Below are 25,348 nucleotides of genomic sequence, written 5' to 3'. Positions count from 1 at the left end.
AGTTGTCCAGTCCTATGCTACCCAAAGGGTGGCCCACAGACCGGCAGCATCTGAATGCATGTTCTTGAGCCCCAACTCCACATCCTGAATTATAATCTCCAGGAGTGGGGCCCAGGAGTCTCTCCAGGTGGTTCTTTTACAGGTTCCAGTTGAGAAGCACTGGCTTAGTCAATTCGAAGTGTGAAATAGTCTTGCGTTAGACAGTTTTTGTTGTTACTGACTCTTTGCAACGGTAACGGGTGAAGAGATTGGGGGCAATGCTGCTAAGAGCAGGGCTTGCGATGACAAGCCACGGTAGGACGTTTGCATGACCACTGCTTGCCTCCTTTAGGATTGAAAGGTCCCTTCCCCGAATTCCTATCCTTCAGCTCCCCCAGCAAGCCCCTCCTCCGCAGGGAACTGATCGCTTTATGCTTTGCGTGTCATGCTCTCTATCAAGATGTATCTTGAACACATCTCCATTTCTGCACCTGTCCTTTCTCCGTGTGAGGTTTGGTTTGTGTCTGTCTCCCCTGTGAACTCTTGGAGGGTAGAAACCCGGTTGGAGTCATATGCGTACCCAACACCCAGGCTCCTGCACAGCCGGTGCGCAGAGATAAGTGGATGCGCAGAGGGCTGTAAAACTGCAATGGATGGGGGTGGCAGCGACTTCATCAAGGTGGGGCGCTTCCCCGCCTCCTTTTGGGCTGCGGCTCTAGTCTCAGGCCCGCCCTCCTTCCACCTCCTCCCGCCCCCAGCTCCTCCTTGCCGCGGCCACGTTCTTTCCTTTCCGGTGCTGCTGGGCTGCCGGGCCTCCTCCGGAGCCACCCTTCACCTTTGTCGCTTGTCCTCTAACGTGACAGACTCAGGAAACAAGGCACCTTCGGAGCAGAGCCAGGCGGCTGCGGAGGAGGTAAAGGCGAGGGGCAGGGCGCAGAGAGGAGGAGACGGCGCGCCGATCACTTGGCGGAGGAGCCCCAGGCCAGGGAAGACATCGTACCGACACCTAACAAGGGCTTTAGTAAGAGCCTGCCTCGCTCTGTGAAATGCCCAGTTCTTGCCCTCAAAAAGCTGCAGACGCGACGTGATCAGATAGAAGACAAATTTGATAAGAAATTTCAGGCTCTGGGGAAAAAGTATAATGACATCTATAAGGCCTTACTTGCCGAGATCCATGAGTTCACTGCGAAATGAAGGGATCCGCATGGACCTTAGAGGCTGAGGATTCAGGGAGGACGAAAAGGTGGGGGGAGGAGGAAAAGGAAGAGGAGGAGGAGGAGGAGGAGGAGGAAGATGAGGTAGAGTCTAATGATGAGGATCCCAACTCTGAGGTATCTGATGACACCGAGAAATAGGAGGGAGAGATTGAAGAGGAGAAAGAAAACGAAGGGGAAAAAACCCCACTAAAACATTTAAAAATATTTGGTGAACTTTAAAAAGGCTCAGGTTTTCGATTAAAATACAATGTGAACCTATTCTGACGTTCCTAAAATCCATACATTAAATGAAAGCAATCAGATCCTGGCCAGCCCCTCAGTTTTGAATTTGATTCTCATTTTGAACACAATATATTCAAAGTTGTTGAAGAAGAAGAGTTAAACTTGAGACTATTTTTTCATGATCTCATCGGTGAGGATTGGAAATTGACGTTTATAAGGGTTGTCAAGCAGGTATGAACTAAGGATTTTCATTTTGAAACCCATTCATCACACTACACATGGAAGACCCAAGGCAAAACTGAACATGTTCTCAGTGCTTAATTCTTCAACTCCTTTAGCCCTGAAATTTCCTAGTGCAGAAAAAGCAGAACTCAAGAAAAATGCTATCTTTTGTAACTCAGAGATCATCAGCTTTATACTTCAGAGGAGAGTGGTGGATTGGAGGAAGGCTGTGTTGGAGATCAGGACACTACTGTTAATGAGGCTGCGAAAAACACCAATCCAAGTGTGTGCCCCCACCCCCAGCTCAGAAGTAAAAAAGGTTTAAGTTTGCCTGCGTTAGTTATGCCTTCATTATTTTGCTGTGTAAATATAAAATGGCACATAATCAAATTTTGCTTGAAGATAGACTGGCATATAGCAGTTCAGGATTTTCAGGAAGAACACATTTAATGTAAAGGTTCTCCGTTTGTTTGTGGGTTTTGAATTGTGTGTGACCCAGTGATTTAAAAAGAAACATAAGCATAAGGTTATTTACCACTGTGGTATTAATACAACTTCGTATTATCAAACATTTTCCTCCTCTCATACTGGGTATTGGGTAAATAAGGTGACTAAGCATATTTTCTTTCTGATAAAGCTTCGCTGCAAGTTACCCTTTTATCATTCTTTTACGACTTAAAATGAATAGGATAATTCAATGAAAATGAATGAGGGAGTGGATGTTTGCATAGGCTATAGTTCTTTGTTTGAAGCTGGGTGCCCATGCACACAGGTCACAAGGATAATAACAATGCATTTGCTCACTGCTTCATCCCTAGCACTTAGCACACTGCCTGGCATACAGTATGGATACAACAAACACTTGTGGAATGAATGAGTGTCCATAATCACAGTTAGAACTATGTATTTAATGCTTGAAAAAGAAATACACTGGTGCTTCCCGTCTATCTGAAACTATTTACCAAGACATGCATTACTGTGTCTCATAATTATGAGATTACTAAATCTTAGCAAATACCCAATAAAATCAAATCTAGAATATATCACAAGACTACAAACAGACAAAAATTGGAAATGGCTCACTAATGTGCAATTATCAGGTACTCTACTAATGAAAAAAACTGTAAACCTGGGTGAAAGTTAATCAAGTAAATCAATTCCTTAGGAGAGTTAATGATAACTCAATCTGGTTCAGATGTCTGGTGGGTTTAGTTGGGAAATTAAGCCATGTTAACACAAGGAGCCAACTGAACAGATACCATCTAGTCTATGTGCAATTCTGTAGAGAAATCCCAGTAGTTGGAACTCACAGTTTCATAGAGTCCATTAAAGATTCATCCTCGCAGAGCTTGTCAAGGGCCTCTCTTGACCTAATTCTCTCTAATCTAAGTCTCAGCCCTCATTTCCTCGCACATCTTTCCTGGCCAAATCCTTTTCCAGAGGGCTCAATCCTTACTAACTTAAACTGGATGCAAATAAAGTCAAACAATTTTAAAACCTAAAAGGCCCATATATAGAGACTCTCTTCTTTGAAAATTGAGGAAACTGATGCCCAGAGAGGTGGATGACAAGCCCCGAATCATCCAGTTACTGACATCTTTGGACAAGAACTCAGGTCAGCAGATTCGTAGTTCCATGTTCTTACACTACTTCTCTATGGAAAAAGTTCCAGTTTATCTCAGAAAGTTTCTGAGACCGTAACTTTTCTTTCTCTCCCCTTCATAGAAAAATTGCTTTACTGTATACCTATTTTTGTTCTTTTAATTCTGCCCTCCCACTTTACTGTTCCATCTGCCTCTCAGACCTAGAGCTACAGCATCCATGTTTCAATAGCATCATTCTAAATCCTCACTATCTGCTGACCTGGTCCCCGAGGTCTCTGACATCTCTGGCTTCCTAGGCTTTTGTTGCCTTTTTACACACTTAGAATGTTAGAATGTTAGAGCTGGAAGGAAAACCACAGAGCAGCTTTTCCCAAACTGAGTTCTATGGAACAGCAGTTTGGGGAGATAATTTTGCACAGAGAACAGAGTGAAGGGTTCTGTGATCCTGTGATTAACTAAACTTAGGAAATGAGGCATATCAATTTTTCTCTCAGAAATTCATGATCTTTTTAAAGACCCAAGTCCCAGTAGTAAAAGAGAAATTTATTTAACTCTGCTTAGTCTTGAATCTTTTCATACCTACTAAATTTCCTTAAAACTGGTTTGGGAAGGCCTTGCCTAGTCCAGCCCCCTAGTTTTACAGATCAACACTGAATCCGCATTTGAATGACTTACCAAGGCCCTGCTTTATTTTGGGGCCAGAGCCAGGGCTCTAATCCAGCTCGGAGTCCCAGGCCAGGGACTGTGAGCTCTCTAAGTATTACTTCTCCTCTGCTGGATCCAATTCTTTCTGGTCTCCAGCACACTCAATATCCAACCCTTTGCCCTGGAATGAACTGCAAATGTTCACATAGTATATGCCTGTGGGGGGAGGTGAGAGCGTGGATGCTTGATCTTATTATTTCAGCCTGATTCTACATCCGATCAGGACATTGGGCTGTGCTGGGTTTCCCCAGTTACACAACTTTTATGCGACACTAAACATTGGGACCTGGGCATGCAAAGCCATCCTAAGGATCTTTCTCAGGGGTTCCAGGGAACTAAAGGAACAAGCCCAGAATGTGAACTGAAGGTGAGACTCTTCAGATGGGGGCCCTAGTCTTTAGATGAACAGGTTGAGTGAACCTGGGCCCCTCTAAAAAGTTGGTGGTACACGCCAAACTGCCCTTTCCTCCTCTCTGTGCTTCCTTTTTATTTTCTCCAAGTTTTCCCAGTTGATTCTAGAGACCATACTATGACAACAATCAACTCCTCCTCTCCATTTTTTCTTGGGGAAGGGAGAACTAGGAAAAAGTAACACAAAGAAGGAGTTTCAAGAAAGTGGAAAACATGCTTTGCATAAAGGGAGGTGCACCAGTGTTTGCACAAACTGCTTGCTGCCTTTCTGTTTGGGCATTTCCAGAACAACTGTGAAGTGAATGGACAATGATAGGGAGAATTAAAAGATGGAGGTCTGTTTTCACTGATGAGTGGTAGCCTATATTCTTCTAAACAGCTCCTTTATCCAACCACACAGGCTTATCAAACAGTTCCCCAAAATGCGCATTCTTACCAACTTGCTTTTGTTCGTATTTTATATAATTTCCTCCTCTCATCCTTTCCCCTAGCCTTCCTGCAATGCTATCTGACCCACAGCTTTGATCTTAACCCTTCCAAGGTCATTCTGGCTTACAGTCTTCACCCTCTTCTGAGCTTACAGCCGGAACTGTACTGCCCATTTGAAAATTACTCACGTACTTACTGCCTCCGGACATCTCCAGGCTTATGCTCTTATATTACTTTACTTGCTGTGTGATTATGTCTTGTCTCCCCAAATAGATTCTGAACCCCGTGAGCATAGGAACCATTTGGAATACATGTGTAAAATGAAAATTGTTCAATAAATATTTGTTAACTACATGAAACAGTAAATGAATGTTCATTGTAGAACATAAGTCATAAATTCACGTCTTCAGGGGCCAAGGCAGCTAATGCAAGTGAGTAAAACAGGTGTAAAACATCAGGAAGTGGGAAGGCTTGTGGCAAACTAGAGACACAATGTCCTGAATAAGGAAGAAGATGTTACTCTCCCCCAGGTGATTGTGTGATGTGGAAATTCTGGCCCAGTGTTGCCAGAGAAGCAGGAAGTCCAGATTATTGTGTGATCCTGAATTTTAAGTGTTGGCAATGAATTTAAAAATGATTAATATACAGTGTGGCCCAAAAATAACATATCTGCAAGTCAGTCTCTGGCTCTCAGGCTGGTTGTTTGCAAGTCAGATCACATTTTTTCATATAAACAATACACATAATTGACAGTGCTCTATCCTCCAACCTGGACAATAGTAAACAAAATCAAGCATAAAATTCAAAATATTTGACTTTTTTGGTTTTATTGACTTTATATTTTAAATTATGACAATGCATAGATGCAGTTTAATTAGAGAGCAATGACAATGGACATGGGATTATGGGGAATCGGAATGGGATTTACAGGTCCTCTCAAGGACTGCAGAGGCTGATGCACTTGCTTCTTTTTAAAATTTCTTTTCCCTTCAAAACACACAAATTTCCTTTTCCTTGATTTGAGTACAGTTAGAGGTAATTATGGTCATTCATGGGGGATCACAAAAGAAATGAGGGGGCAAAGATTAATTTTTTTGAGATAATTAACTGGGTTAGAGTTAGAAGAGAAGGGGAAATGTGTTAAAGAGAATATACTATAATATGATATATGATAAATATAAGTATGAAAGAAAGTCCCAGCTGCCTGGTTGCTGTCTCCTTTACCCCCTACCAAGGATGCCAGGAAGTGGGTATTTATAACCGGTCTTATGATAGGTGCCCAATACTGTGCTACGGGTCACGGCGCTTCTCCCTGAGGTTGACAGATGCGTTAAACACTTGGTGGAAACCCACGGATGCTCTGGACACACAGAGCCCTACAACCCAAGCAGCAGTGGAAGCTGACAGTCCTCACGCAAACTGAAAACCAAAACAACCTGCACAGCATGTAAATGTCTTACCCTTGCAAAGTAGGGAGTTCACACGTGTGATCCAACATGGCTACCACTGACTAAAGTACTTTTTTTTTTTTTTTTTTTTTTACAACTGCTTCCAGAGACGTTGGTTCACTCCTTTGTATACCCTTAATGGGGACAAATCTTCTTTCCCTGAGGTTGAATTGATTTCTGGAAAAGCTAAAGTTCCTCCAGATAACAAGATGTATAATCATGCTGAGGACTGTATTTTGTTCATAAACAAGGAGAAACTATGGAGCAATGAGACTGATTACGCGCACCTTGTGAAACGGCTTGGAATAAAATTTCTAAAAAATGTTTTATAGACACATTCTGAGTACTATCAATGGCATCACCATTAGATTAAAGCTTAGAGAAAGATACTTGGAGGAACAGGCACCCTGCTGACAAGCCCCTATATTTCCTTCTGCAGGGTAGTGTAGCGGATTGCAAAAACCATGGGATTGAAATGAAAGACCAGGTTGGAATCCCTTCTTAGTTGCTTACCAGCTGTATGAATTTTGTGAAAATATTTTACCTCTCAAGTATTTTTTTTAAATGAAAGTTTCTTTCCTTAAGTGGAAGAATATAAAGTGTGAGAGCAGGAATTATACTTGTTTACTACTTTTTCCCCAGAATAGAGCTGATACAAAATAGATGTGCAATAAATAGTAATTGAAGGAATGAACAAGAATTCTAACTTCAACTGTTTTCAAAGAAATTACAAGTAAACAAGGTATCCATTTAAGCTATTAAATTACCAAAGTTTAAAAAGTCAATTATAATAGTTCCTGCTGGAAAGAGTACAGTACAACTGGTCTTCTCTCACATTGCTATTAACCATATAAATAGGAAAATAACTTGGAAATAGAAACAGGACCTGCAAAAATATTTATACTCTTTGATCTAGTAGTTCTAATTTTGGGGAATCTCTTGAGAAAAAGTCCTAAAAACAAAAAGATTATATTCACAAATATGTTCACTGTAACATTATTTATAATGGCAAGTAACTAAACAGTCTAAGTTTCTGGTAATAGGGGAATAGTTACATTAAAAATAGCACATAAGTTTTGATGCATCCATTATAAAGAGAAGGGAATACTATACATTAATAATGTGGTACCTCCTTCTGGTATAATGATAAATAAAATAAATTATGCATAAAATTGTATGTTCTGTGTGACAGCGTCTCACAAAGGTAAGCAACATATACACACAAAGAGAGCCTGAAAACAACTATAACAAAAAGCAAATGGTGGCTGTGTTATGTTAAGACTATAGGTGAATTTTTCTATTTTCTAAATTTTCTATAGCATAATTATATACCTGTTATGGTAGATAAAAAACAATTCAGTCCTCTAATTTACTAAAGGATGCTTCTATGGGAAAAATTTTAAAAGTAGCTGTGACAGCCAGGGATTATAGAACTTAAAGAACATTCTCCACCCTCTGACATCCACCTACTGCCTAAATGCACCTTTTACCTACTCACATTCCTACACACCACTTCCCTGTACACACCTTTGCCTGCACAGCTTGTCTGTCTCACCCATGCAGTATCTACCTTCCTCAAAGATACAGAAGGGTGAACTGTAGGGTTCCATCTCTTATTGGAATTTCTCCTGCTTCCTCTCATGACCAAATTCCAGTTCATCCTTCGGTATCCATCTCAAATGCCTCCTGCTCTGTGGCACCCTGTTCAACTCACTCCTCAGACAGTCACTCCTGCCCCAGTACTCTCTAGTACAGAAGCATCTACTTCTGACATTTGTTGTATTGTCACTATCAGTTCCTATATCTACCTCCTTCACCTCTGTTCTCCTAGGTCTACCATACTGCCTAGTACATAATTAGTGCTCGATATAATTGTTGAAAGGATGAATATATGTTATGTTTCCTTTCATTATTGCTTCTAAGTTCATGCTTTCTGAAAAAGTAGGCAGCTGACTCTTTATCATTTTCATACTTGGGCTCTTCGTGGAGAAGGGACAGGAATCCAGGGCAAAAGCAAACATAGTTTCCTGGTTGATCCAATGATGTTGCCTTATTTGAGAGACGTGGGAATGTACAGGGAAAATTTCCTGTTAGGATGTTGTCACCCTCCTCTTTACTGTAGAAGCTGCCCAGGGACTTTGGGTCACTCACCATTATTCACTCAGCAAATGTGAGTGTTTACTTTGTGCCGGGGACTTTTAGGAGCTGGGTACGCAGTGATGAAGCCCACAGACATGCTCCCTCCCCTCACAGAGCTTCCAGCCTGGCAGGGGAGACAGAATTACTTAGGGAGACAAACTACTTAGGAGTAATTAAACAATTACAGATGGCAGTCTGTTCTATGGAAGGGAAGAACAGGGTGGAATGAGAGAGAAAAATCAGGGTGAGAGGGACACTAGACTGGGGGGTTGGGGGTTAAAACAAGAGCTCAGGTTCTTTAACCTTACACCCAACTCCTCTGACAAACACGCAAGAAGCGTTTGTCTCAAGTAAGCCACCATAGCTGCCAACAACTGCTGTGCTTGTTTCAAACTCTAAACAAAGAATGACTTTCTGAAGCAGTGCCGTAGGGACACGACAAGAAAGACTGACTTAAAGAAGTTTTTGTTTAAGACAAACGGCCACTAAAACCAAACAACAGTTAGAAAAACAAATTGTTTTCAATCAACATATATTTGGCCACCAAAATTTAAATACTACTTTACAGGTTTGTAACAGAGAATATATTTTTTTTTTATTGATGTTTTAATGGTTTCTAACATTGTGAAATTTTGGGTTGTACATTTTTGTTTGTCCATCACCCCATATATGACTCCCTTCACCCCTTGTGCCCACCCCCCACCCCCACTTCCCGGGTAACCACAGTCCAGTTTTCTCTTGTAACAGAGAATATTTTTAATAAGTAGTTTAAAGCTTAATTTGCCAAGTAATACTTATTCTTGAAAAAATCATACATTGGTTGTGTGCTTTCATAATCCTACTATTAACTTACTTAAAGTTACCACAATTAAAACGGTGAAATATATCTTTTTTTTTAATAATTTTATTTATTTATTTTTTCCCCCAAAGCCCCAGTAGATAGTTGTACGTCACAGTTGCACATCCTTCTAGTTGCTGTATGTGGGACGCGGCCTCAGCATGGCTGGAGAAACGGTGCGTCGGTGTGCGCCCGGGATCCGAACCCGGGCCGCCAGCAGCAGAACACGCGCACCCAACCGCTAAGCCACGGGGCCAGCCCAGACGGTGAAATATATCTTAACAACACAAGACTGAGACTAGTTCCACCCATGGACTGGTTGTCTAAAGATCTCCTTCAAACTTTTATTTTTTACCTTTCAGAAACTCAATAGAAGTAGCTCCCTATGTGTGCCATACTCTCCCAGAATTTTGCACCTGCTGTTTTCTCTTCCTGGAATGCCCGTCATTCCCTGTCTGTCTGATGTGCTGCTTCTCATCCTTTCAGACTCAGCTCAGCCGGCACTTCCTCTGGGATCCACTGCCTGAGTTCCCCAGACATAAGAGGCTTCCTCTGCTGGGCTCCCACAGTGCCCACTCTGGACCATAAACTGCAACACTCAGCATGTTTTCTTGGAATTGCCTACTTGTTGGTTTTTCCAAACTAGGATGTGAGCATCTCAAGATCTCTGCAGTGTCTAGCATGTTCCAGGTGATTAGTTTGCTGAAAATACATTGGCATTTTAGAGAATGAATAATGCCTGGTTTTCCTCTATGAACAGAGAGAGGAAGAGCTGTAACAGAGTGTAACACTATACATTTAAGTGTAACTTCAGTGTTTACAAAAAGACTCTAAGTAAACCTGGCTCTTGCACGTGCACATAAAACCACGGGGACCAATCTGTATTGCAACAACTTTAAGGATAACAGGTATATAGAACTTAAAAATGCTACCCATGGTTGTTTGCCACTGTTTGAAACCTGAAAATGGAAAAAAATGGTGGTGGGGGAGGGGAGAGAACGGCATAAAGACATTTAACCACTGAAAACACTCAAATGAAAGTCCAACTTTCTAAGCAGTTAAAATTCTATGATTTGCCCAAAAATATGCTTTTATGGAGTCAGGAAATCATGTTAATGTTTTTAGAGTAATGGAAAATCACTTCCAAAGAGGTTCCTTCTGTAGATATAACCAATAACAATGTTTTTTCTTTTCATCCAAGATCTATCTTCATTTAAGCTGCAGAATTATGCAATTTTAGTTGGCTATATGGGGAAATAAGACCGACAAGTTATTAGTTTGGGGCAGTAGGAGCTTCTGTGGCTGCTCAGACCCAAACCTGGCACGTGGTGTGTCCTGTAAAATGCTGGCCCACTGTCCTTGACAAAGTATAGTATGTGCATTTAAACGGTCCACTGCTAACCATAGAATTAATAGGCATCAGTCTAGAAGGGAACAAGTTGAATATTCATCTGTTGTGAACCTCATTTTGAAGCAGACAGGAAAAGCTACTTAGCATATAAAAGTCCAGATTTTAGGGGCCGGCCCATGGCATAGTGGTTAAGTGCACGTGCTCTGCTGCTGGCGGCCCGGGGTTCGGATCCTGGGCGCGCACTGACACACCGCTTGTCAGGCCATGCTGTGGCGGTGTCCCACATAAAGTGGAGGATGATGCGCACGGATGTTAGCTCAGGGCGAGTCTTCCTCGACAAAAAAAAAAAAAAACAAAAAAAAAAAGAGGAGGATTGGCATGGATTTTAGCTCAGGGCTTATCTTCCTCACACAAACAAAACAAAACAAAAAAAAGTCCAGATTTTAAAATATGTTTCCACATAGATGAACCAACCAACGTTAAAGTTAGTTATTTGGGGAAGGGAAGTTTCTTTACTTAATTCCCCTTGTTTAATTTTTTTTTGAATATATATTTATTTTTTAAATGTACTAAAATGTTATATATATATAAAAGTATTACATATATTTATATATAAAACTATTTAGTACATCAGTAATATCCATCAGTAACCTCCACCTCAGGTTTTAATCACAAGCTGTAAAATATTTTGGCTATTTCCAGGCAGAAATGATAGCTCAATATCAACATTGCCAAAGTCAAGACATTAGTTTTGGCAGACATCCTTGAAGTGGTTCCAACAAACAGGCTACAGGTTGAAAGGCTGAAATGTACAAGCCACAGTTGCCGGGCTGATACATCTGTGGCTGAAACATTGAGGGGTCCACCAGGATACAGAGTTGATGGCTGAGTTCATCCTCATGTTCCTCAATCTCTCAGGAGAATTCAACACAGATGACCATCCCCACCTGGTGGTTCATTGGTTTCTTTGACAATATTTCCCGTTTTCCTCTGTTCCCTGACTGCTCTGTCTCCTTTGTTGGCTCCACTTCTTCTCGGCAACTCTAAAACTATTCTCTTTCATTCAACGCTGTTTCCTTAGGGGATTTCATGTCTTTACTGGATTTCAATTATCACTGACCTGCCAATAAATTTCCCCATATTTCCTACATTTTCCTTTATATAATTATTTGTCACATATTTTTGGCACAGGATTATAGCCCCAGGAAGGCCAAATGCTGTTTGTTTTGTGAATTGCTATAACCCCAGTGCCCAGCACATTATGATTGCTCAATTAACTAATGATAGAGGCCAAGGTGAATTTCCTCTATGATGGTGGTCAATTGAAGACACCTGCCTTTAATAACTTTTGCGGTCAAAGTCATCCTTTCCATAGTTATAGGCCAGATGTCCAGGCCCAACAGACGGCAATCATTTGAGAAAATCCAAAGCCACTTGTTGAGGAAAATATCAACCCTGCTTGCAAGCACTTCTTCGCTACCTTCACATGGTAGCAAGATAGCCTATCGGGACCGAATTCAAGTAAAGCACTTTAATTTATATAACAAAATGTCACGTCACCAGCTACACCTTAGGTACCTAAACTCTAAGGAACTCTTTTCAGTTGACACATAATATTCTAAAACGGACTGATACCTTGGCAAAGCCTGGTGGAGATCTTTGATCTAAGACAGCGATAGTCTAAGTGACCTACCATTTCTCCAGCTTTTGGAGCACTAACTCCAAAGCCATGATGCCTGAATTAGAATTCTGGCTCTGGGTGTGTAACTTGGGCAAATTACTTAACCCTTCTGTGCCTCAATTTCTTCATTTACAATATAGGAATAAAAACAGTACTTATATCACAGGGTTGTTATAAAGATTAAGGTAATATACATGTAAAATAGTTAGAACAATATGAGTTAGCGATGATGATGTGGATGATTCATATATCCAATTAGAACATCAGCAAACTAATAAGCCCATGGACACTAGAACTTTAACCATAGGAAGAGGTTTTTAGTTCTCGTTATACACCAAGCACTGTGCTAAGAATCTTATACACACAATCACATTTAATCCATATAGCAAGCCTTCAGGGAGGCACTAAAAGTGTCGTTATCCCACTTCTATAGATAAAGAAACTAAAGCTTAGAGAATTTAAGTAACTTGCCCAACTAATTTCACAACTAGCAACTGCTACTGCCAGGATTTAAACCCGGCAGCAGTAGCCAACAGCAGTGCAGGTTAAGAAGATCTACACCTGTATAGAAATCCATAAACCTGAGAGCAGTAGCAGACTGACAAGAATAATGGTGAAAACAAAAGCATAAAAAACAGCATATTACTATTGGAGTCTACTGTAGACAATTGCCAAAAATCAGATCGGGACTAAATATATTGCTTATGCGCCAGGTACTGTTCCAAGTGCTTTACATATTAAGTAATGTGTGATGATGATGACAAACAATGATGCTTTATACACATTATCTCATGCAGTCTTCACAATAACATTATGGCTAAGTCACGTGAACGTTTACTAGATCAGGAAACAAACTCATAGGTTAAACACACTCTTCAAGGTCACATAGCTAATGCTCAGAGTCTGGATTTGAACACAGGTCTCCCTGATCCCAAAATCCATGCTCTTAAACACTATGAAAACAGTCCCCCAAATTCGGTAAATATACCATCAGTATTATGAGTTTTTCCTGTAAAATAAGGATCTATAGTCACTTAAATTTGGGTCTTAGTGTCTATTCTCTAAGATTCAACATACATATTAGTATGGTAGGAATTCTGCAATGTTTTACAGTTAAAAAAGAAATCCCAGGTAACTCTGTTTAACTCAGCATTTCCCAGTCTTATTTAACCATGGAACACTTTTAAATGTGTAATATATATTAAAATTTTCCTGGACTGAAATTTGTAAGTATATAATACACTTCTTCCCTATGACGCTTTCTTAATGTGGATCACCCAACTAGTACAAACAATTTCAGAGTGGAGGGCCTGGTGGGAAGGGGAAGAGGGGAGACTGAACGGTCATAATAGGAAGCTGTGGAATAGAGTTGAAAGGGCTATGGAGACCAGCAGACCTGGCTCACAGCCAGCCTCACTAGGCAGTCATGTGTCTCTGAACCAGTTATTTAACCTTGCTGCGCTTCTATTTCCTTTGCTTCTATTTCCTTTCTCACAAAATGAGGACGTTAACTGCTACCTCACAAGGTGGTTGTGTTTACCATTCAGTAAATAGATCCATGATTATGCAGATATCTGCCAGCAATCTTATTCTATTAAAAGCAGATCATCTTCTAAAAGCAGAAGAATTGACTTGCCTTGCTAAGAAAGTCAGGGAGGCCGGGGTTATTGCTGCCCTAGACTTGCTTCTCACTAACAAGGAAGAACTGTGCCATGAAATGGAAGTGACTGAAACCTTGGGACAGGGTGACCCCATCTCAGAACTGATGCATAAGCTAGGACTAGTGAAATAAACATCTTGAGTTTAAAAAAGCAAACTTCAGAACAGTCAAAGAAAAGGTAATTTGAGTCTCAGGGCAGAGAGACTATTATGGCACAGGCAGCACAGAAGAGGGGCAGTCAAATTAATTTCTGATGGGGCATTCATCAATTACCCATTCAGGAGGAAAAGGAAAAGGTAGAATGGTATCAAATGAATGTGGGATTTGAGAGCCATCTTTAAAGAAGACAGCCTGTAACTCTGCTTAGCTAGAAACAGGCACATAATTCATTACAAATTCAAAAACAAACATAGATCTGCAAAAATACTATGAGGAAGTTAGAAACCCAGAAGACAGCAAGGCTTGCAAAAAAAGAGTTGCAAAGGACAACAAAAAGCCATTTTTGGGTAAATTCAGAGTCAGAAGCACATGGAAGCACTAGGTCTGCCCCTTGGGGCAAATCAAGTAACAAGAAGAACGAAAGAAAGCGGAACCACGAATTCCCATTTTCTCTATCGTGAATGACCTTCAAACCAAAAAAAAGCCTGAAACATTAAGAGAAAATTTATGCCTATGATGGGTGAGAAAACTTATGATTTGGTGGGGAGCTTGCACATAAATATCAACATAGGGAAAGAAATATAAGAGCCATAAAAGAAAAACAAAATGCTAGCAGAATGCAAAGGAAAGAGAAATTAAGGCTGACTGGGGAAAAAGGGGAAGTATCCAAAAGAGATGATTTTTGAGTAGGTGTCGAAAGATGTGTGGGATGTGGCCAAAGTAAGGGGGTAGGAGGTGAGGTGACAACAGGAGGAAAGGTGTCAGACAGAGTGTGTAGACTGTCCTGGGAACACAGTGAGGCTAGATTCAGCAGAATGGTACCAGGCTGTGGCAGGCCCTAAGCGCCAGCTAAGGAACTTAGTATTTTTATTCTGCTGCTATCCTGGGGGACAGGAAGCTAGGGAGTGAGGAGTTACTGGAAGGTTAACAGTCAGATTTGGGCAGAACAGGGAGCACAGGGATCATTCTACAACTTTGACTTGATTATGCTGGTCAACGCAAGTCAAAGAAATGTAGGTGAGCATCTGTTCAGATTTCTCTGGGAATAATTCTGGTTTAAAATGGTTGTTCTGGCGTGATTATTAATAGCAGCCCTTATCACTCTCAAAAAAGTTCTGGTTTGGACAATAAATTATATGGCTACCTGGGTATATGCAACGTGGAGACTGTGTTTAATAGCAGTAATAATAAACATGTATTTAAATAGTTACCAACTATAGAGAGGAGAGCTTCCCAGCAGGTAGGCCACAAGATATCAATATTTAGGTGTTTTATGGGGGTAAAAACTTAAAACCATTTTTTGTAACTATTAAAAACTTACCAGTGTTGGCATTCTATTTGAGAACCATTTGTATAGTTCTCTTTATAAATCTTGTGAATTCTGTCATTCAAGCCCATGCAGATTCCCCCCATATTTCCTCCAGTCTCCCCCGGCATCTTTACGGATGTCATCAAGTCTCTTGCATGAAAAAAGGTTGGGAAACACTAGTGTAGATGAATTTAACCGTGGGACATAAAAAAAAAAGTCAGGATACCGTGTACTAGTGACAAAGTTATCATGAGTATTCCCATACGCATGGCCGCAGCTATGAGGGGCCTGTCAGAGAGACAACATCCGGGACAAAAAAGGAGCCAGTCCATCGTGGAGGACTTTGTTTCCAGGTCAGCCTGGCCCAGCAGTGAGAATGAAACTGAGAGTCTAGGAATTTTGATTCCAGTCCCTGTTTGGCCAGTATAACTAACCATGTGACCTTGGGGATGTCATTGATCCTTTCTGAACTTCAGTTGCCTCGCTTGACAAATGGAAATAACTAATGCCAACCAGTGATCTACTGTAAAAATAAAATGAGATGATAGACGTGAAACCCTCTGTGAAACCTAGAGTGCTACATAAACGTAAGGTATAATAAAAATTATGTTCTTTAGGGTCTCCTTTCTATTAGGGCTAGCCTCTTCTTCATCTTACCACTGGTGCCTCCGGGGTATCCTTGGTAGGATCTCCCACTCTTACTCTCAGTCCATACACATTCATTCCCGCTACTTCCACCACCACCCATTCACTGACCACTCCCAAATCCCATATCTCCAGCCCAGCTCTCTCTCTCTGCTGAGCTCTGGTCTTGTATATACAAGCTATTTATGAACAGCTATCCTTGGACTAGTCGCATGGACACTGCAGAACAAGGTCCAAAACTCTATTGGATCTTCACTCTCAGATCTGCTCTTCTTCCTAACTCAGGGTCATCATCAGCATTCACCCAGTTACTCCAGAGTCTGTCCCAGGAGTCAACTTTGACTCCTTCCCCTCCTTGACTCCACACTATTCCTCCGCCAGCATCTCCGGTCAGCTTCACTCCCAACCAGCCCTACTTTATTAGTTCACGCTCTCACCTCTCACCTGGATTGCTTCCTAAGTGGTCTCTCACCTTCACTTGCTTTCTTAAACTCTAGTCTCTACACTGCCACTGAGAAAGACCGTTCTAAAACACAGATTTGACGTGATTTCCCTGCTAAAAATCTTTCAGTGGCTCCTTTCTTGGCCCACAGAGCCCTTCATTATCTGGCCTGTGCTTCCTTCCTGCCTCATCTCCTGACTATTAAGCTTTATGCTCCAGCCAGCCTAAACCACTTTTAGTTCCTTAGCTGTAACATCCTCTCCCATTGGAATGTCCCTTCTGGCTGGAGTGCCCTTCTCACTCTTTTTTCTCCCCTCTCTTCCCCTCCTCCACCTCTTTCACTCAGCTAGCTCCCATGGCAAGACAGTCTGTACAATGGTTAAGCTCCTGAGCTCAGAGCACAGGCTGGAGCTGAATCATGATTCCACCTCTTATAAACTGTGTCATCTTGAGCAAGTTACCTTTCTTTGCATTTCAGTTTCCTCCTTTGTTAGATAAGGAAAATAAGAACACTCACCTCATAGGATTATAGCATGGACTAAATGAATTACCTGCAAAGCACATAGCACAGAATCTGGCACAGAGTAAATACTCACTATGCGCTTAAAAGACGTTAGTTATTTTTACTGTAAACACTCAACTTTGATAACTCAGATTAGATGTCAAAGTTCCCGATGATCAGGTCTACATTAGATGTCCTTTTTAAGGCTCTTGCAGGGGCCGGCCCTGTGGCTTAGTGGTTAAGTTTGGCATACTCTGCTTTGGCAGCCCAGGGTTTGCAGGTTTGGATCCTGGGTGCGGACCTACACCACTTGTCAGCCATGCTGTAGTGGTGACCCACATACAAAATGGAGGAAGATTGGCACAGATGTTAGCTCAGGGCAAATCTTCTCCGCCGCCCCCCCCCCCAAAAAAATAAGGCTCTTGCACCAACCCATAAATGCCTCTATCATAACTCTTCTTCCATCCTTCAGGTGCACACTCTGTAACTAGCAATAGGTTTATCTCCCCCTTACTCAACTGTAAATTCCTCAAAATTCGGTAGGTGCCTTTTCATTTTTGTTTTGCCAGTTCCTAGCATTGGTGTTCAGTTAATATTTAATGAATGAATGATGACTTCCAAATGGTATGATTTTAATTTTATTTTGGAAACACAAAGATAGAGTGTTAAAATTTCATAATATGTCACAGATTAGGTAGGAAATATAGCTAGGTTTGCCACCTGGAAATTCAATTACATTTCTTAATTCTTTATAAACATAAAATGAAGGAGAAAATAAGTGGTAAACAGTTCCTACAGTTTTATGTGGCAGTAAAAATAAATATATACTATTTTTTTTCTTTCTTTTTTCAGTGAGGAAGACTGGCCCTGAGTTATCATCTGTTGCCAATCCTTCTCTTTTTGCTTGAGGAAGATTGTCCCTGAGCTAACATCTGTGCCAGTCTTCCTCTATTTTGTATAAGGGACACCACCACAGTGTGGCTTACCAGCAGTGTGTAAGTCCACGCCTGGGATCCGAACCTGTGAACCCCAGGCCACCAAAGCAGAGTGCACGAACTTAACCACTATACCACTGGGCCAGCCCCATCACTATTTTAAAAAATGTAATTGCGCATTAATAGAATGTTTAAGAATGATTATTGCACTTTCACACCTCACAGAAATGTCTTCAGATCAAGCTCAAGCCACATATTACAAATTGGATGTCCCATTAAAATAAAGTAATAATGTTGGCATTTCTGTGCTCAGGGCTATATGTGTAGAGTTCTAGGAAAAATAAATAATGAAACTATAAATTAGGCATTGTCTAACAGATCTCGTAGCTGAATCAATCTGACCTTAATGTTCGATGGGATCCACCAGGAGGTGCTGTCTACAGAGACCAACCCAGGCTGCTCACCTGTCAGAACTAGTACTGGTTAAATACTCCCCTTGAAGCTATTCTTAAAGCCTTTCTGCTGCCAGGTGTTTAAGGAAAATCCCATCAAATCAGCTAAAAATTATTGTGGTTGGTGAACTCTCTAATTTACGTGAAGAAATATGTATCAGAGCAGGTCTGGAAGAAGGTAGACAAAGCTTATTATTTACTAATGTTTTCAAGTTCCTGACTTGAAATTTACCTGACATTAGTCAACATTTCAGGTCATGAATGGTTATGAAAAAGGTTTGCAAGTTGGAGTTCTGCATAACATCCAGCTGAGCTGTCAATTAAACCACTCCCACACAGCCCGAAGGCACAGCATGCACAGAAAATCCAGGTAGATCACTTTAGATTTCAACAGGGTTGGAGACATTTTACAGGATGAAAAATCATGCTCAACTAGTCCAGAAGCACTGTCATCCATAAGAAATAGGTGGGACATTCAGCAGAAATATCAGTTTCAACAACCTCTCTTTTACATTATGTCATCGAAAAGATACATAGTATAAGAACTAGTAAGTTAGGAGGTGATCAAGATAAGACAAGCCAAGCTCTTGCTCTGAACTCCCTCAGATACCCTTATTACCTTTAGTCACCATCTTTACCAACCCTCTAAACCGTACATAACCTCTCTCTCCTATGAGCTTCTGTAACTGTACCTCTTCTGTAATACCTGTCAGCTCCCAACTTTTTAATAGCTGGATATTAACACGGCTTCTCCATTCTACTAGGCTGTAGTTTCTTTTAGGTCGTTTTAGCATCTCCCTAAAACCTCACACAGTAGGCTTTCAATTGGAATTACTTCTAAGTGAGCATGCAGTATCCACTGTGACAGCTGTATCAGGGGATCCAGGATGCCTTTTTTAAAGAAATCTGATTGTCTTCATAGAACAATTACTAAAATATTAACCACATTGATATGTGTATGCACATCAATTCCACTTTAGAAGTAGGAAGTCTACAAAAACCTACTACAAAAAAGGTTTTAAATAAATTCTAATTATTACATGTTCATTGTAGAAAAAAACTAGAATATACAGAAGTGAAAAGTGAAGATATAACCTTACAGCCCAGGAAAAAATCACTATATTTTAAATTATATCCTTCTGCTTTTTCTATACATATATATATAGATATACATAACTATATGTTTTGATATACAGATATTTTAAATGGGATAATGGCGTATATGCTGTTTTGTAGCATCTTCCCACTTAACATACAATACAAATCTTTTGCAGGCCATTCACTGTTATTGTACAACCTAAATTTTTTGACTGCATAGTATTCCAAAATATGGGTTTATCATAATTTACTCAATTTCTTATTGTTCTTATGTTTGTTTTCATTCTTTTAAATAATGCTGCAAAAAAAGAAAGAAAAAAAGGTTACTGAGTGTTCCCCCATATTTCTCATAAATAGCAGTGCTTTTGCACTAGTTGAACAAGGTTTCTGATCCTGTAAAATGCTTCCATGTTTATAGCTACAGCTTTGCCTATATCCGTGGTTACTGAAATTTATCCAGAGAAATTGCTGGGTCAAAGAATAAAGACGCTTCCAACGGATACTGCCAAACTCAGCAGTGTACACTTCTCAGTATCTTCACCTCTACTGGGATTACCATTTTTAAAAATCTTTGCTTACGTAGCATTTTGAAACCAGTAAACTGCCCAAACTCCCTCCTTGCGTCCCTCTGGTTTCCTGTTGCCCAATCTTCCTCTAAACCTCTCTCTCCACTGCTCTTCCCAGACCCCCTTTTGCTTGCGCTTTTCCACTGCTCAAGTCTTACGATGGCTTTGCTATAACACTGAAATTTGCCTAGCTAGTATTTTATCTCCTTAGACTCTTAGAGCCCAAGTATCAACCAACTAATCTGATACACTAATCCATGCTAATGTAAAGGGGCTCATTCTCAGTAACATGTGTGCAATATAACTTGAGCAGTTTAAGGAAAATATATTATCTACATCTGCAATGCATTTTATTTATCTTAAAGAGTAGTGGTTCTCAAATTTTGCTGCACATTGAAATCACCTGAGAAGCTTTTAAAACCACTGATACTTGGGACTCACCTCCCAGAGATACTGAATAAATTTGGTATAGAGTGTGACTTGGGCATTGGGGTTTATTGGCACTCTCTAGGTGATTCTAATGTAGCATCTGTATTTGAGATTACTTAGAGAAAGATCCCAAGTAGCTTCTTCTTAGGTAATATTGGAGGACCCCAAGGAAGAAAAGTACAAGGAACATAATCTCAATAATCTGACCCATCTGCACAAGATAAAGGAGATAAGAAGGGGCACTGGGGGTGACACATTTGCTAATGTCAACAGAATAAAGGTAGCATTCATATTTCTTGATGCTAGGCAGGTGCCTGCTGTGTTAAGAAGTAGGCCAAGCTTCATCTCTCTGAAGTAGCTTCAGTTGCTTTTGTAATTGAGCCAATCAACTCTAACTAAAATGATCTGGCATGCAATTTAGTGGTAGCTCTCCAGGATTCAATGAGATAAAATGCTTCCAGTTTACATTTGTTATATTGTTTCAGCAAAGTTGGGCAATCCCACCGATTTCCCCCACAATCCATAGTGGACCTTTGGGACAACTTTTAAAAGAATAACCACAACAAATTCCAGGCATTTAAATACATTACCAAACCTCACAGCAACCTTACAAGGTAGCCATTAGCCCAATTTTACAGGGAAAACTGAGGATCAGAGAAGGTTAGTAAATTGCCTCACCTCACAGCCACCAAGTGGCCTGGCTGGGATGGGATTCAGGGAGGCCTGACTCTAACAGTTATGCTCTTATTTACATACAGTGTAAAAAGGCAAAGCCACATTGCCTTTTCCCCAGGATAATTTGAAGTGACATTGGTAAATTGCTTTACTGGGTAGAATATGCTTCCATGTGATCTGAATGATCTTGCTGATATCCCACAGTTCAGAAGACAAGTGATGAGAGGCACTTCTGTGCAAACCCACTCTCAAGCCACAGTGTCAGATGACCATATTTTGTTACCTCATCCTTCTCTGTGACTTGGCCTTACTAACACTATCATTCCCAGCAACAGCCGCGGGCACATTGTGTAAAGGACCATGGGGTCCAAAGGCCTTGCCTCTGATGGTTTGGCAGCCTACTTGAGGATAAAAGGCTCTTCTCCAAACCTGGATTTTCCCAAATTACTTATGGTGGGGAATACTTCCTAGGTGACCTGAAAACTAAGAATAATTTCTGTTTGATTCTTTTTTCCTGTTTTTCTTATTCTTATTAGCCATTATTCTTATTGTAGAAGGCCATTTAACCCACGCAGGTAAATACCATTGTACCCCAGAATCTTTGAAGGATGTTACTCCTGAATTACATAATTTCTGGAGGAGGAGAAGGATTGCAGGGCTTCCTATATGACGACTGCCTTTCTTGGAAGCAATGCTAGAGAAGGGGATGGTTATTCTTCCACCATGTCAACATTATAGCAGGCAGGAGGGAAGGAAGTGGATCTATAGCTTCATAGACCCTTCCTAAGAGACAACAGGTGGCTTGGGTGGAGAGTGTGGCTGGGTTCAAGAAAAGCAAATTCCTACTAGGAATATGCTACAATGCCCTAGCTAAGGAGATTTTTGATAGGCCAGAGCCTCAGAGACTACGTAATCCTACACACAATTAGAATGGACAGGAAAAGGAGCATCAATCCTCTAGGAAAATCAGGATTTTTTATCTCTCTTTCTCTAGTCATTCCTGAAAAAAAGGAGTTTACAAAAATAACCTTTAATGCCTAAGGGTAGGGGAAGGGAGGAGACTTGGTTCTGGAGGAGGGTTAGGAGTTTAGATGGAGCAGGCTGCTCAGAAATACTGTTCAATCTGAGGGCTCAGCCTGGGCTGCAGATCCTAGTCTAGATTTTAGATTCTCTGGCACTAAAAACAGCACCTCTTACCATAGAACAAACCAGAGACAGTTATATTTTCCTGTCTTCGGGGGGAAAAAAATACACACCCATGATACAGTAGAGAGAAATGTTGCCCTGGCAGGGTAAGCCAGGGTATCCTGGCTCAGGCAAATGTTTTCTCCTCCAAGGACGTAAAATAAATGCTGCAGGGCAGACAGAACACAAACGCATCATGCGAACACCGGCTGCTGCCGCCTCCGCCGCCTCGCCTCCAGCCAGGCCTCCTGGCCTCTCAGGCTGAGCTGACAAATGCCACGCACGAAATGGGAGAGCCCCGCGGGTCCTCAAGGGCTTACAGGAGCCCTGACTGCTGCCCCCGGGGATGGAGAGCTCCACAGTCAGGGGACGCTGGGCGATCGCCCATGCCCGCTACTGCTCTTAAGGTGGCTGCACCGCCCGGCATGAGAGCCTGTTTTTCCCAGAGCCTTCCTAAAACATTTAACTTCCTCTCTGCCGGCCCCTACAGGAGAACGAAAATGGGGGAGGGATGGTTTATAAAATGCTGAAAGATGGTTTTTTGACGTTGCAAGCCAAGGAAGAGGTGGATATTTAGGACAGATGAAGGGTTAAACAGTTGTCAAATTCTATTCAAGAACTTCACCTTCTCCGTCACCAATGCAGACAGATCTAGCCCGCTGCTAGCAAGAAGGAGGCGAATGCGACACTGAAAATGCCAGACCGAACCACCTTAAAAAGCGATAGTCACATTGCATTAGAAAAATATGCATTCTCGGGGGACACGGTCCGGAAATTTTGTTTCCCCCTTCAAATACTGCTTAAGAGGAGGAAGAGAGAATCAGCGCTGGGCTGCGTCTCACCACTTGCTGTGCGCTCCGGAAAGTCGCGTCCAGCAACATCAGCTTCCAGGGATCGGACACGGAGCTGGGCAGGGGGATGTAGATGTAATAGGCAGCCAGCGCCACCAGGGCGGTGAGCAGGACACAGGACGACTTCATCCTCCCCGGGCTTGGCTCGCCCGCGGGTAGATGAGGGCGAAACGGCGATGCCACCCAAAGACCTCCAGCAAGTTTCTGCCAGCACCAGCCGCTCATTCACTGGTTTCTTATAAGCCCAGGAGCCAATCAGAGGCGGCGTCGGGAGGAAGTAGGAGCGCTGACGTGCCCCCCCTTCGGTGTCCTTGCAAAGTGCGGCAGACGCTCCAGGTTTGAGAAAGCTCTGGGGCTGCGCCTGGCGCAGCACAGCGGTCTCTGGAGGACACAGGTCTGCACTGCATGCTGTGACCAAGGGCTCCCTCCTGAAGGTTCTGGAATGGAAACCTGGAATAGTTTCAGGATGACGAGTCTGTCTGTCTAAAGCAGTTGGGCCATTCTTACTCAAAATGGAGATACTGAGAAAGATAATAAAAATCCACGGTCTTCTAGAGCCAGACTTGCAATGGAATGTAAATTCTAGCTGATATGATAATTACAAATTCTTAGCTCCAACAACGACAAGCCAGTAGCCCATCTAGCACCCAAGTCCTGGTTTCCAAGTCCCATTCTCCAATAAAAGAAACCACAACTCTTTGCCACCGCTCTTTGGGAAAAAAGCCTGATTCCAGGGCTGGGGCAGGTAAAATACACAAAAATACCTGTTGTGCTAGAAGGTAGTGAAGTGATCCAAAATGATGGGGACTAGTCCAAAGGACACAGGTGGCAGCTTGAAGGATCTCCTAATGGCTAAAGCTGGGACTTTGGTATCAAAGTAAATAATAATAATGGATTATAAACCATTGAATAAAATAAAAATCCAGGAGTCTATACTAATATAAATGAAAAAATAAATGGGGAAACACCACCTGAAAAAATTCTTTCAGTGGGTCAATGGTAGCAGAAAAAGCACTTGAATCCAGATTTCTTGTTAAAGATTGGAGCAGGGGTGGGTACCGAGTGGGAGAGAGAACTTCACCAGCAGAACTACAACCCGAGATCCAGAAGGAAAACATTTGGAAGAACTATTTCAAGGAGATGGTGAGAGAACAACTCCAAACTTATTGATTGAGGCCTTAAAAGACCTGGTGCATATAATTTTGCACCTTAATATAATAATTTAAATTTAATCTGATCCAAAGAAGTGAAATAATCATAAATTTGGGACCAATAATGAGATTATTAGAAGAAAGTTTGTTTCGTGTTCAAAGTTGGAGGAAAACATTCATATGAAGGGCACGCTTCAATGTTGTTTCAAGCTTGCAAGTTTGAGATCATTGTTTTGTACCTTTTTTTTGTGGTTACTAATTAAGCATATAACTGTAGACAGGTAAAGATGTATATGTTGGTGGGTGAATGTATGTGAATAAAGTTAGAAGCTAATATTTTGGGTGATTAGAAATAATCCCAAAGATAAACCCAGCTGACTACTGGATTGCTTAACACATCTTGCTTTCAGATAAACTGTAAAATAAGTTAAAATTTTACCTTGTGGACTTTAGTATTTTCTTCCTGGATTTTGATTATATTCGTAAAATCATAGATCTTAGAGCTGATGACAAAACAGAGAAACAACAACAAAAATTCCCACACCTGACCCATCTTTCCATCTTCAGCCACTAGTAACAAGTTCAGTTTAGGGCCGGCCCCGTGGCTTAGCAGTTAAGTGCGTGCACTCCGCTGCTGGCGGCCCGGGTTCGGATCCCGGGCGCGCACCGACACACCGCTTCTCCGGCCATGCTGAGGCCACGTCCCACATACAGCAACTAGAAGGATGTGCAGCTATGACATACAACTATCCACTGGGGCTTTGGGGGGAAAAAAAAAGGAGGAGGATTGGCAATAGATGTTAGCTCAGAGCCGGTCTTCCTCAGCAAAAAGAGGAGGATTAGCATGGATGTTAGCTCAGGGCTGATCTTCCTCACCAAAAAAAAAAAAAAAAAAAGTTCAGTTTAGTGGATGAGCCTCTTGAGGCCCAGAGCGGCTTGTTTATAGTTCTCTCATTTGTAAGTGATAGAGCCAATATTTACTTGTCCTGCCTCCCAGTGCAGCGCAACTTCCCTTAAGTGGTGCACCAAGAGATAGAAACTAA

At 41.5% G+C, this 25,348-nt stretch overlaps 1 protein-coding gene across 1 annotated transcript in view; it reads right to left on the bottom strand.

Moving 5' to 3' along the window:
• Positions 1 to 23,383, bottom strand: part of NCEH1 (neutral cholesterol ester hydrolase 1) — a 68,904-nt gene extending 45,521 nt beyond the window's left edge. The window contains exon 1 of the mRNA XM_058556341.1: positions 23,146 to 23,383. Within this exon, the coding sequence (XP_058412324.1) occupies positions 23,146 to 23,379 (234 nt within the window). The 5' untranslated portion in view covers positions 23,380 to 23,383. The remainder of the gene's footprint in view (positions 1 to 23,145) is intronic.
• Between the last annotated feature and the right edge of the window lie 1,965 nt (positions 23,384 to 25,348).

Source organism: Diceros bicornis, chromosome 15, assembly GCF_020826845.1.
Source record: "Diceros bicornis minor isolate mBicDic1 chromosome 15, mDicBic1.mat.cur, whole genome shotgun sequence".
Classification (NCBI taxonomy): domain Eukaryota; kingdom Metazoa; phylum Chordata; class Mammalia; order Perissodactyla; family Rhinocerotidae; genus Diceros; species Diceros bicornis.
The sequence above is the reverse complement of the archived record's forward strand: the minus strand, read 5'-3'. Positions and strand labels throughout refer to the sequence as shown.